General features: G+C 44.5%; 1 protein-coding gene across 2 annotated transcripts in view; it reads right to left on the bottom strand.

The window, feature by feature from the left end:
* LOC311232328 (phospholipid-transporting ATPase ABCA1-like) overlaps nucleotides 1-13,126 on the bottom strand; it is an 82,134-nt gene extending 69,008 nt beyond the window's left edge. The window contains exons 1-2 of one of the 2 annotated variants that reach the window (XM_084319083.1): nucleotides 12,986-13,126; nucleotides 3,050-3,154 (exon numbers count right to left, since the gene is read on the bottom strand). In XM_084319083.1, the coding sequence (XP_084175209.1) occupies nucleotides 3,050-3,115 (66 nt within the window). In that variant the 5' untranslated portion in view covers nucleotides 3,116-3,154; nucleotides 12,986-13,126. Of the gene's footprint in view, nucleotides 1-3,049; nucleotides 3,155-12,981 lie in introns of both variants that reach the window. The other variant, XM_084319084.1, reaches the window with a different exon arrangement.
* Between the last annotated feature and the right edge of the window lie 1,612 nt (nucleotides 13,127-14,738).

Here is a 14,738-nt window from a genome sequence, read left to right as displayed (position 1 = left end):
GAAATAGGTGCAAAGCCAATGACAATGAAAATGTCAAAAAGGCATAAAATACACAATGAAAATGTCAAGAGTTTATGTTTGTTCTTTTGAACAAACATCAAGTCTCCATGACATGATGTTTGACACTTCAGAAAATGTACACTGAGCCAAATGTACACGTCCTTTAAACCTCTTTAAAACAACCCCCTTTTTACAGTACAACTGGGTCATTTGGCACACACCATGTATTTTACAGTCCCGGTTTTTGATGTATGTGGTGTGTGTGTGTGTGTGTGTGTGTGTGTGTGTGTGTGTGTGTGTGTGTTTTTGTGATGTATGTGGTGTGTGTGTGTGTGTGTGTGTGTGTGTGTGTGTGTGTGTGTGTGTGTGTGTGTGTGTGTGTGTGTGTGTGTGTGTGTGTGTGTGTGTGTGTGTGTGTGTGTGTGTGTGTTTTTGTGATTGTGTGTGTGTGGTTCAGAAGGGGGTGGGGGTCGGGCAGTGTCAGCTGTTCTTTGTTCATAATCCCCCTATATGAGTCTGTGAAAAGTCTATGGGTTAAGAAGGAGAGAGCAAAATAACATTAGATAGAGGGAAAAAGAGATTGAATGTACAAGTGAGTGAGAGAGACAGACAGAGAGAGAGAGAGAGAGAGAAACAGAGACACAGAGAGAGAGAGAGAGAGGGAGACTCAGAGAGAGAGAGAGAGACTCAGAGAGAGAGAGAGAGAGAGAGAGAGAGAGAGAGAGAGAGAGAGAGAGAGAGACTCAGAGAGAGAGACTCAGAGAGACTCAGAGAGCAAGCGAGCCAGGGAGCGAGGGAGAGAGAGAGGTGTGTAAGCACTTGGACTGGTCCATCTGTTCCACAATGGCCTCCCAGCATCAGATGCCTGTGTCCCAGCCTTAGTCAGCCTTAGTCAGCCTTAATAAGCCTTAACCAGCCTTAACCCAGCATGGCAAACAGGAAGGGGGGATAAAGATAATGGTCTACTCTAGGCTATGGGAACATATAGTGATTGTGTTATACTGGTCAGATGTATACTCGAATATACACATTTTATATATATTTAACAAAAGCAGTAATTATTAGTATTATTAAAGGAATTATTCTTTGAGTCAGGATTTTGCAAAAAGGTATTTCAACAAATACAAAATACCATTGTTAAAGCCTGATTGACAGTATATGGTGTTAGGAAGGACTGTAGTGATGGACCAGGCTTACAGAATGTACAGAAAGCAAATGCTTTACTTGATTAAGACTCAGATAAACAGGGCGGTTAGGTGGCGTAGCGGAGATTGCGTTCGTCACCAACCCCGGAGAGCTGGATTCGCCTGTTCGAATCCAGCTCCCAGCTCCGAGGTTGTCACCAGCTTGGCTGGCCGTTCACACTAATACAATTGGCTGTATTAGAGGGTGGGAGAAGCTGGCGGGGTGGGTCCGGGTCGTTGTAAACAGCGACCCCTACAGTTCGGTCGGGGCGCCTGCTAAGCGCGGATAGGACCTGAGTGGGATAGTGTGATCCTTCCACACGCTACGCCCTCTCAGGGAGGATCCGCGCTGCCAGGTGAAAAGAAGCGGTTGATTGGCTGGACGTGTGTCGGAGGAAGCACGTGATAGCCTCCACTCTCCCAGATGATCTGACTGTGGGGGGTAAGTGCGCAGCGACCAGGAAGGGATTTGGAATTGGCATACGACTAACATTGGGATGGGAGAAAATTGGAGGAAAATGGAGGGGGAAAAAGATAAAAAAAAAAAAAAAAAAAAGACTCAGATAAACAAATATATTTGAAATACTGTACAGTGGTTCCGAGCCAAATCAGATTTAGCGGCAGAAAGATTACTGTAAAGCCGATGCTATTGTTTTACTAATCTAGAAAAACGTGAGCGCATGTCTGCAGGATAAGAAGATAAGATATCAAGCTACAGGCTTGATCAAAAGCACAGCAGGCTGAAATTGATTTACACTATTTTTAAACCTGCTGTTGTAGGAGGTGTTTCAAGAGATTTGAGGCCGTATTTTTCTCAGTGGAAAGCCAGCAAGTAGGAGCTCCTATCACACTCCAAAATGATGAAACAGTGCTAATGAAACTTTGATTCTGCACAGTAGGATAATTCTACTTGCCTCCATGCAATGCAATTGATAGAATATACTGCCATTCCACTATTATTATCATATTCTACTCTATTATTATCTTTTTTTCCTGTCATTACCTACCCTCCCTCCCCCCTCCTCTATGCCGCTATGGCACCTGAATTTCCCCAAGGGGTTAATACAAGAACACTTGACTTGATGATGTATCGTCACCTCTCAGAACACAGACAGCAGAACACTGTGACTCATCAGTAACCTCCTGTTCAACTGATGTGGAAGTGAATCATTTCTTTTGTGAATCATTAAAGGATGTGGGTTGATATCATACTGGGGGTCATGCTTATTAAAATGTATGAGTTCAGTTTTCTTCTAATATGTTAATAATAATAACGTCACAAGTTTCTGTGGGAGTTTTGTCACATGTGGCACTGTGATAGAATCGCTAGGTGAGTCACAATGGGTTCATGGTCTTATTGAGACAAACCTATTCTTTCTGTTTTCTTCTTATTTTGTCACCAGTAAATGTAATACCAGAATAAATTATGGATAAATAAAAATAAAACTTCCTGTGGTTAACTAGTTATCATTGTATTTCAAAATATCCACTGAAAACATGGTCTATATCTCACAATAGATGATTTTTCTTTTCTTTTTTTGTATGTTTGTACTACGGGGCAGTCCGGTAGAGAGAGAGGAAGAGGAGGAAATGGGAGACAGAGCAGGGGAAGACAATCGGCAAAGGACGCCGGGTCTGGGAGTCGAACCCGGGTCGGCCGTTTCGCGACGCAGCGCGTTACATGGTGTGCTACTAGAACACCCACAATAGATGATTATCATTTGTCATACTTGCTGCTAGAAAGTAGCCTAACTTGAATGACATGATAAATGTTCATTACATAGAAATTACATGTTAGCCATGCTATAGCGAGGCATCTGCTATATTATATATATAACACCCATATTATAGTTATTCATACTTACAGTCTGTCTCCTTCTGTATGTGAAGTTCTTCCAAAGCAGTAAGCCCAGCTGTGTGGAGACCGCCATCTCGCCTTCTGGCCGACCTCACTGAGCTCCGGCTCCCGACTGTGCAACAACAGACAAGAGGAGAAGCACACAGCGTCAGATAACCAACTCTCTCTCCCAACTGTACAGCAAGCCAAACAGAAAAATAACAGGCTCTCAGCTGGACAAAACCACTGAACCTACGCTCCAACTGTACAGCTAGGACAAAACCACTGAACCTACGGTCCAACTGTACAGCTAGGACAAAACCACTGAACCTACGGTCCAACTGTACAGCTAGGACAAAACCACTGAACCTACGCTCCAACTGTACAACTAGACAGTGAGAGCAGCGGGAACCCAGATGTAGGAGGAGAAAAATCTTGTGACCAGAAGGTCGCTGGTTTGAGTCCCTGAGAAGGTGGGGGGAATCTGGACAGGGGAACAAGTGTTGTTCTCCCCTCCCACAACACATGTTGACGTGGGACACACACACACACACACACACACACACACACACACACACACACACACACACACACACACACACACACACACACACACACACACACACACACACACACACACACACACACACACACACACACACACACACACACACACACACACACACACACACACACACACACACACACACACACACACACACACACACACACACAAGGTTAGCTGTATGCTGGTCAGGCATACAAAAGATGTTCAAACTCAAAAGATTACAAAGGAATGTCCAGCTCTGAATATCTCCAAGGACAGATAACCAAGAACACAATTAGCCGACCTACTGCCCAGCAACTAGCTACTGTAACTGAAGATAAGCGAAGACCACACACAGACTCACAGAACTGACTCTATGGTGCGGGTCCAAACTGCTGAGGACAGAAAGGAACGTCAAGACCATAGATTCACCAAAACACTGAGGACAGAAAGGAACGTTAAAACCTTAGATTCACCAAAACACTGAGGACAGAAAGGAACGTCAAGACCTTAGATTCACCAAAATGTCTACAGTCCAGTACAATAAACAAGAGGCACTTCAAATGAAAAATAAATAAATAAATACAATTACCCTTAAATAACTTTACGGCCCTACTCCAAAATATGTAGGCTACAGCAACCAAAAAGCACCCATAGAGTCAAAGACTGCCACAAAAATAAAATAGTAAATAAAACAAAAAAAACGAAGAGCACAAATCCACTTATCAAACGTAAGGCTATGGTTCATCTCTCAACTGGAGACCAAGTAAAAACACAACCAGGGTCATCAGACGACAGCAACAAAGGGACAGTATTCAGCTTACGTGTTCAAGTCCATTGAATGTCTGGGACTCATCATCTGTTCAAAGGTCAAAGACGGTTCAATGGGTGGGGGGGGGGGGGTATCTGGTGGGGGGGTGGGTGTGTCTATCTGTCGGGAGGGGAGGAGGGGGGCATCCCCTTTATTGACACAAATTACATGTTATTTAAGGGACATTTTGAGATAGAATAATGCTTTGGCTCCAAACCATGAACCACAGTTAATTTGAACAAACCGACCCCTCTTAATATACAGCCAGGTATCCACTGAAAGATTAAAAATATATATATTTAAAAGGATCACCCTGAAATGCAAAAGAAAATGTCATGCCATTTGCCAATGCATTTGTGGTTTGTGAGTTCAATAGTCCGAGGACATGTGGTCAATACCTTTTTGTGAAATACTAGATTTACCCAACTCCTCTATTCCTTCAGGTAGTGATAATGTCATTGAAGGGAGACAAATCCACAAGAAGCATTGTGAGTCCACTGCCAAGTGTGATGATATATGGGAAATTCTTAGCATCGAGTCATCCTAGTGGCGGTTCATAAGATGTACAGTATTCACAATGTTGTCAAATCCCCATCATGCCCTTTGTTGCATGTCATCCCCTCTCTCTCATTTTCTGATTTAACCGATATTAATATTGCTGTTCTCTGTATAGAAAACACTTTTTTATGTTAATCAAATAAAGAGCTATTTCCAAAAACTTTTTGTAATTTATTTTCAGAAGTGACTGATATTTTGAAACTATTTAAGACAAAAAAAAGAACGTTTGTGATTTTTGTGATGTCACAGTATGATGTCATAATAGAACATTCTAGAACAGTTGTGATGTCACAGTCGAACATTCTAGAACATTTGTGTTCTATATATATTCAACAATTCTCTAGTCGGATGGTGTAAAGAAGAAGAAGAAGGAAGAGGAAGAACGGCAAATGGAGCTAACGACCGATATTCGCGATCAGTCGGAGTACAGTGGGGAGGAGAGGGAGAAAGAAGAGAGGGAGGAGGAGGGGTGGGATACGGTGAGGAAGAAGAGGAAGAAGCGGACGGAGAGGAACGACAGCGATGGGGATAGTGAGAGTAGGGGGGAGGAGAGGGGGGGAGAAGGGGGGAAGAGGAAGAAAGGGGGGGACGATAGCTCAAGTGGGCCGGGAGACGAGGGTGCAGGAAAAGATGTGGCAAAAGCGGAAGTGATCCATATAGTGGTCAGGCTTGAGGGGGAGAGGGATGAGAGGAAAGTAGGTAGGCTCGAGTGGCCCAAACTCATTGCCGAGCGATTAGGAGAGGTAAAGTACGTGAACGTTTTGTGGGATGGGAATCTGGCCGTAGGGTGTGGTAGTGAGGGGCAGGTGGAGGTGGCTAGGAAGATGCATTGGGGGGGTGGGTATAAGTAAGGTGGCGAGAGTAGGGGAGAAGAGGGGGGGGGGATGTAAGGGGGTGATAGTTGGGGTACCGGTCGAGGTTACAGTAGAGCAGCTGGTGGAAGAGCTAAAGGAGGACGGGCGTAATGGCATAGTTAAGAGTGCAGCAAGGATGAAGAGGGGAGCGGAGAGGGCAGTGACGGGGACGGTAGTGATTACGTTTGAGGGTGGGGTTGTTCCTAGGGAGGTGTTAGTAGGGCGTAGGATGTATAGGGTTAGGGAATTTGTTCATAATCCTCTTAGGTGCTATAGGTGCCAGGGGTTTGGCCATATAGCTACCACGTGTATGAAGGGGATGAGGTGCGCTAGGTGTGGCGGGGAACATGAATATGGGAAATGTGGAGATGGAGTGAAGCCGAAGTGCTGTAGTTGTGGTGGGGAGCATAGTGTAGCGTTTCGGGGGTGCGAGGTGATGATGAAGGAGGTCGCGGATCGGAGAGAGAGAAGGGAGGGTAAGTTGACGTATGCTGGGGCGGTTAGCAGGGCAGGACAGGGTAGCCAAGAAAGGGTGCAGGGGGTTGAAGGAGGGCATTTGGCAGTGAGGGTAGAGCAGGTGGAAAGAGAGAGGGGAAGGGAGGAGAAATTAGGTATTGTGGCCTTCGTGGCAGGGGTAGTTACTGGTATGGCAGAGGTTACGGGTAGAACAGAGATGGTGAAGATGATTGTTAGGATAGCGGTTCAACATCTGGGATTGGAAGGTCTGGACTGGAAGGAGGTGTGTAAAGAATTGGCTGAGGGGGCTGCGAGGGACAAGGCTGCGAGGGACAAAGCAGCCCAGGATAAGATAGCAGGGGGCAAGGAGGGTCCCGCGGAGGGGGGCTCAGGCAGGAAGTAGCAGCAGTAGCTGCACTCCAATGGACAATGTAGTTGATGACGGGGTCCAGTAGAAGAAGAAAAAGAAGGTGAAGAAGGAGAAGAAGGAGAAGAAGAAGAGCCCATAAAAATAATTGCGGAGGGCAGTAATACGCCACGATGCGTCTACTCTGCCGGAAATTCAAATAAGAAGAAGAAGAAGCATTTCCTGGCATTTTTTCAGACTACAACATGAATCCAGACTGGTTTGACCCTCAAAATGGTCCACCGAAGTCAAACACATGTGGGTAAAGCCCTATTTTTTATAGTGTTTTTTGTCTATTTCAGACGTGTAACATCCATAACGCAAAAATGTAACATCCATAACGGCACTTTTTTGTGATTCATTCCTTGAGAGGAAATGTCAGGTTTTCCTGAATGTGCTTTTTGGGTACCTCAAACCCTTCCCTACAAAGTGATAGTAAACATGTTATTCTTTGAAAAAGATATTCACAGAGTTTTCATCATGTGTTCAGTGAGTCCGAAAAGCTTGTCAATTTCCGTAACATCCATAACGCTGTGTATTTTGTCACCTATCTCAAAATCCAAAAGGTCAAAACATTTCTTACTGTAGGCTCATCTTTATCTCAATAAGTGTAACTAAAATGTGTAAATTATACTTCCAATTCAAATCGATGCCTTGTCAATGTTAAGTTAAGTTTCCAATGTTCTCTCTGAATGTAACATCCATAACGCTGGAATGTACAAGTATCTCTCTTCGATTTTCTCTGTCTCTTTCCACTGTACATGATCTAATACCCCAGAAATGCCATCAGAATAAGCTCTCAAATCGACCATCCCCCAGTGGCTTGAATAAAGGTATCCTGTTTATCCCTGGTGGATGTCCTCTAATTAGACCGGATAAAACAGAGGAGGAGGTCCCACAGGGTTTGGATTCTTCAGCTCAGTGGTATAATAGAGGGTGGCTACACTGTGGTAGAATAAAGCCTGGCTACACTGTGGTAGAATAGAGTGTGGCTACACTGTGGTATAGAGGGTGGCTACACTGTGGTAGAATAGAGGGTGGCTACACTGTGGTATAGAGGGTGGCTACACTGTGGTAGAATAAAGCCTGGCTACACTGTGGTAGAATAGAGTGTGGCTACACTGTGGTAGAATAAAGCCTGGCTACACTGTGGTAGAATAGAGGGTGGCTACACTGTGGTATAGACTAGGGTGGCTACACTGTGGTAGAATAAAGCCTGGCTACACTGTGGTAGAATAGAGTGTGGCTACACTGTGGTAGAATAGAGCCTGGCTACACTGTGGTAGAATAGAGGGTGGCTACACTGTGGTAGAATAGAGGGTGGCTACACTGTGGTAGAATAGAGGGTGGCTACACTGTGGTAGAATAGAGCCTGGCTACACTGTGGTAGAATAGAGCCTGGCTACACTGTGGTAGAATAAAGCCTGACTACACTGTGGTAGAATAGAGGGTGGCTACACTGTGGTAGAATAGAGTGTGGCTACACTGTGGTAGAATAGAGGGTGGCTACACTGTGGTAGAATAGAGGGTGGCTACACTGTGGTAGAATAAAGCCTGGCTACACTGTGGTAGAATAGAGCCTGGCTACACTGTGGTAGAATAGAGGGTGGCTACACTGTGGTAGAATAGAGTGTGGCTACACTGTGGTAGAATAGAGGGTGGCTACACTGTGGTAGAATAGAGGGTGGCTACACTGTGGTAGAATAGAGGGTGGCTACACTATGGTAGAATAGAGGGTGGCTACACTGTGGTAGAATTGAGGGTGGCTACACTATGGTAGAATAGAGGGTGGCTACACTGTGGTAGAATAGAGGGTGGCTACACTGTGGTAGAATAGAGCCTGGCTACACTGTGGTAGAATAGAGGGTGGCTACACTGTGGTAGAATAGAGTGTGGCTACACTGTGGTAGAATAGAGGGTGGCTACACTGTGGTAGAATAGAGCCTGGCTACACTGTGGTAGAATAGAGGGTGGCTACACTGTGGTAGAATAGAGGGTGGCTACACTGTGGTAGAATAGAGTGTGGCTACACTGTGGTAGAATAGAGCCTGGCTACACTGTGGTAGAATAGAGTGTGGCTACACTGTGGTAGAATAGAGGGTGGCTACACTGTGGTAGAATAGAGGGTGGCTACACTGTGGTAGAATAGAGCCTGGCTACACTGTGGTAGAATAGAGGGTGGCTACACTGTGGTAAAATAGAGGGTGGCTACACTGTGGTAGAATAGAGGGTGGCTACACTGTGGTAGAATAGAGCCTGGCTACACTGTGGTAGAATAGAGGGTGGCTACACTGTGGTAGAATAGAGGGTGGCTACACTGTGGTAGACTAGAGGGTGGCTACACTGTGGTAGAATAGAGGGTGGCTACACTGTGGTAGAATAGAGGGTGGCTACACTGTGGTAGAATAGAGGGTGGCTACACTGTGGTAGAATAGAGCCTGGCTACACTGTGGTAGAATAGAGGGTGGCTACACTGTGGTAGAATAGAGGGTGGCTACACTGTGGTAGACTAGAGCCTGGCTACACTGTGGTAGAATATAGGGTGGCTACACTGTGGTAGAATAGAGCCTGACTACACTGTGGTAGAATCGAGGGTGGCTACACTGTGGTAGAATTGAGGGTGGCTACACTGTGGTAGAATAGAGGGTGGCTACACTGTGGTAGAATAGAGGGTGGCTACACTGTGGTAGAATAGAGCCTGGCTACACTGTGGTAGAATTGAGGGTGGCTACACTGTGGTAGAATAGAGCCTGGCTACACTGTGGTAGAATAGAGGGTGGCTACACTGTGGTAGAATAGAGGGTGGCTACACTGTGGTAGAATAGAGGGTGGCTACACTGTGGTAGAATAGAGTGTGGCTACACTGTGGTAGAATAGAGCCTGGCTACACTGTGGTAGAATAGAGGGTGGCTACACTGTGGTAGACTAGAGCCTGGCTACACTGTGGTAGAATAGAGCCTGGCTACACTGTGGTAGAATAGAGGGTGGCTACACTGTGGTAGACTAGAGCCTGGCTACACTGTGGTAGAATAGAGCCTGGCTACACTGTGGTAGAATAGAGGGTGGCTACACTGTGGTAGACTAGAGCCTGGCTACACTGTGGTAGAATAGAGCCTGGCTACACTGTGGTAGAATAGAGGGTGGCTACACTGTGGTAGACTAGAGCCTGGCTACACTGTGGTAGAATAGAGGGTGGCTACACTGTGGTAGAATCGAGGGTGGCTACACTGTGGTGTGGTAGAATAGAGGGTGGCTACACTGTGGTGTGGTAGAATAGAGGGTGGCTACACTGTGGTAGAATAGAGGGTGGCTACTGTGGTAGAATAAACTTTAAAGCACATTACATTGCATCATATTTGTCCAACCTGGGGGTGTCTTATTAAATATTGTGACATGGTTGTCAGTATTACACAAAAAACACACAAGGACTTTTGGATCTACAAACAACTAACATTAACACATTACAGCCTGCCATCAATTTTGTCTGATTTGGCACAAATTGATGTAACATACTCTCTATCCTGATCCAGTGCAGCGCATTCACCAGGTGCACAGAACTGATCACTGGACCTCCTGCTGTCCTTCTCTTTACTTTCCACATGTTCTTTATGGCACACAGGTGTCACATCACCCACTCTGTGAAACACGTTCTGAATTTCTGATCATCCAATCAATTAATCCAGTGGTCCTATAGCTCAGTTCATAACCGACCCTTTAATGTATAATATTTGTAAAATACATGGTGTAGAGTAATTGAAAGACAAACATTTGGCTCTGCAATAAAATCGCACATAGTAGTCGATACAGAGTATCATCACCGAGCATGAAAGCCAGATGCATACTTTATTGAGACACAATCAATCAATTCAGTGGAGTTACTCACTGACCATCTCATGTGCAACACATTGTAAAATACATGCTTGCTGACTGATGTGTATAATTGTTCACAAATTGCTTGTCACCCAGCCTGTCTGAAGAATAGAGCTTGGTATTTCATGTAAAATATTGCAAAGCAGCAGCTAACCTCCTGGAACCCCTTGTGGACCCTTCTGGTCCCTAGAACCCACTTTGAGAACCACCTCGGTCAGCGGCTACCTTCAGTCACACGTTTTTGTATTTAGATCATGCCCTCAGAATCAACAGCTATCTCTCTCTCTCTCTCTCTCTCTCTCTCTCTCTCTCTCTCTCTCTCTCTCTCTCTCTCTCTCTCTCTCTCTCTCTCTCTCTCTCTCTCTCTCTCTCTCTCTCTCTCTCTCTCGCACACTCACACACAGGGGCGTAGCTGGGGGGGGGTAGCTTAGGATGATTCCAAGGGCCCAGCACTGGGGGGGGGGGCAAAATTTTTTCTTTTACTAGACTTCACTCAGGTGTATTATTGATGCTCTCATTGATACTATGTTTGTTTCTGAAGTGTGTGTGTGTGTGTGTGTGTGTGTGTGTGTGTGTGTGTGTGTGTGTGTGTGTGTGTGTGTGTGTGTGTGTGTGAGATATATAGAGAGAGAGGGGGGGCTTTGGTAGACTATTGTATTGGTCCATTCATTGAAGATGAACGCAGTGCGACATCCTTTACTAGGCTCACCCACCAACAGTGCAGGTGCTGAACTGCTGATCCGAATGTATAGGTAAAAACCATATTATGCGTTTTCATCAATAAAAAAATTTCCCAAAAAAATTCCGCTTGCGCGGGCTCACATTCACTGAGGGCCTACAAATACATTCTTTCATGGGGCCCAGAATCTGGAGCTACACCCCTGCTCACACACACACACAATACACACTAGTAATAAAATCAACATAATGGGTCTATTTCATTTACTGTAGCATATTCATTAAATCATATGTCTATGTCGAGGGAAAACACAAGCAACAATAGCCCTCTATCCGTCTATGCATATTCCATATTATTCAGATGTGAGGGCAGGCTATGTTTTACACCTTCAGTGAGATCTTGCATTTGACACAAACTGAATGGGCCACTAATATAGCATCACGCTAAACAAACACAAGACGAGGCTCGTGTTCATTCTGACAACCATGTTTTCCTAATTACAATTCTACATCTTGAGAAACTACGAGATGAATCAAGATGTAAATTGACTGACACAACAACAGCGTCTATACGGAACACTGTCTATCTGTATGTCGTGTGTGTCATATATGTTATGATGAATTGAAAATGGGGGACCCTGATGTAAACAAGACGAAAGTCTTTCTCTGGTCTGCATCCCCTTGTATGTATTGAGCTGTACTGTACTGTACCCATTCTGCAATCTGTTAATACAGTTTTCAATCAATCAATCAATCAATCAATCAATCAATCAATCAATCAATCAATCAATCAACACTGCTGATGGTAAATGGTGCAAAGCCAGCGCGCCTCTAGTGTTCTGCATCAGTACTACAATTGTTTATCCTCCGCTCTCGCTCACGTGCCACATTTAATGATAAAGCAGTGCTGCCCGCTCACTAAAGTCTTTCTTTCTCGCCCATTGTTTGTCAAATTACTTCACGGGTCATTCAGAGGTGGAACATACGTCCAATAACAATTGCACTGCCAGAGCGATGGTGCGTTGATAGCGCATAAAAACATGTTCTTATTATTATTATTAATAAACAATTACTTATTCAACGCATGAATGAAAACTTCGAGCAAATACGATTTGTCGACATGTCAGCATCATTGCCAAGCCACACATCAGTCCAAACAGTCATTGCATTTGCATAATGCATAGCATTCAAACCACAATTATACAAAATCGTCGAAAGACGGACGCGGACAATTCACTTGACAGTAGTACAAATATCTATGTATTTATCACAGACGTTTTAACACATGCACTACCATTTATTTCCAATGATGTCAGTGTGATATAGACAGTGATCGAAAAATAATAACTCGTCTACGTTCATTGTTTTCAAGTGAACTGGGGTTACTCTCGGTCATTCAGCGCAGCTTCGCTCTACGATGAGCGACAACAGATGCGATGATGCCAATCCATCCATAGCACGGCATACTGACAGAAACACACAGACACTCCACTGAATCATCAGTAACTCGTTGAAAATATAAAATGCGATCATTACACGTTGCCATTGTAAAACAAGAGAACGCAGGTGTTAATAATTGTAGGTTGTAAAAAGCGCATGAACTGAATGAAAAATAGCATACTACTGAAATACTGTCTGGCTGCATGTACATATATCAGGTAGACTACGGGTGTTCAAATAAAAATGTTTTAATTGGGCTACCATGATGATGAAACGCACGTCATCTCCCCACCAGCTAACAAAGAAACTCATCCAAAAACTCTGGAAACTCCAAACTCACCAACCTTTATCCCGAACGCTGCGAATACCCAACACTCCTTACTCCTTCTCTCATAAATAGTAATCCTCCTTCAAGGTAAAAACTACTTTCCTTTTCTTATTTCTCCTGTACCGTTATTATTGTCATCGGCTGTTCTGTCTCTTAGTTGTCACAGAACTGCTTTTCTTTTCTCCACCAAGCTTTTATAGCGCTGCCCAGTGCGGAGCGAGAGGAGGAGAGGAGGAGAGGAGAGGTAACTATCGGTCAGAGAGAGGAAGCCAGGTTGTGTTTATTGCTGCTCCCATATAAGGCGAGCACGTGCAGTCAAAACGTCTTAAAAGGACCACGGGGCGTCCATATCGATGCATCGGTGTGGTGGTGGTCATTGATAAATTCCATGAGCAATGAGAGTTGTAGGCCTGTAGGAAGCAATTTCATTATACCAATACCATCTATCGCTCTCTCTCTGCATCAAAGCCAATCACTATGAATTGAAAATGGGGGACCCTGATGTAAACAAGACAAACGTCTTTCTCTGGTCTGCATCCCCATAACAATTGTGTGTATTGAGCCGTACTGTATTGTACCCATTCTGCAATCTGTTAAATAAAATGTTCATTCATTCATTCATTCATTCATTCAATCAAAGAAACAAAATAGCCTCATAGGCTCCCATCACTTTACACGAATGGTCTACTCTAATTTGTCAATATTTTCACATGTGCCGAATATTGGAAGATGAGAAGGATGAGGAAGCACATATCCAACACATAATGCATGGCAAATACTTTAACTATTTATAAGACATGGCAGTCTAATTTGCAGTTTAAATGTGTTTGAGTGCATACTGTATAGGAGAATGTTAGCCTATAGTCTTGATTTGTAGTTATGGGTTTCATTGAGAAGCAGGAGCTTCAGAGGGCCCAAGACCCTGGCCCGAGTACCCTCCTAGAATGTGTTAGTTGGTATGAATTCTGTTTATAATCATCTTCACTTAAATTAAGCACCACCCAAATTGAGAATTTTAATATGTGTAGTGAAGCTCAGTCAATAATTGTGAACATCAGCTACTCTCCCCCAAAGCAGGAAACCAGAGAGGTGAGAATCAAATGTAAGAGGTAAGAGTGCTAGAACTCAACCCTGTGATGTCATCAGGTATAACGCCTGCTAAAACTTAACCCTATGATGTCATCAGGTATAACGCCTGGAGCCGCTAGAACTCAACCCTGTGATGTCATCAGGTATAACGCCTGCTAGAACTCAACCCTGTGATGTCATCAGGTATAACGCCTGCTAGAACTCAACCCTGTGATGTCATCAGGTAGAACCCCACTCTGTGGTGTCATCAGGTATAACGCCTGCTAGAACTAAACCCTGTGATGTCATCAGTTATAACGCCTGCTAGAACTCAACCCTGTGATGTCATCAGGTAGAACTCAATCCTGTGATGTCTTCAGGTATAACGCCTGGAGCCGCTAGAACTCAACCCTGTGATGTCATCAGGTATAACGCCTGCTAGAACTCAACCTGTGATGTTATCAGGTATAACGCCTGGAGTTGCTAGAACTCAACCTGTGATGTCATCAGGTATAACGCCTGGAGCTGCTAGAACTCAAACCTGTGATGTCATCAGGTATAACGCCTGCTAGAACTCAACCCTGTGATGTCATCAGGTATAACGCCTGCTAGAACTCAACCCTGTGATGTCATCAGGTATAACGCCTGCTAGAACTCAACCCTGTGATGTCATCAGGTATAACGCCTGGAGCCGCTAGAAC

This window comes from Notolepis coatsorum (genome assembly GCF_963971535.1).
Source record: "Notolepis coatsorum genome assembly, chromosome: 7".
NCBI lineage: Eukaryota > Metazoa > Chordata > Actinopteri > Aulopiformes > Paralepididae > Notolepis > Notolepis coatsorum.
This window is presented reverse-complemented; position numbering and strand designations above follow the sequence as displayed.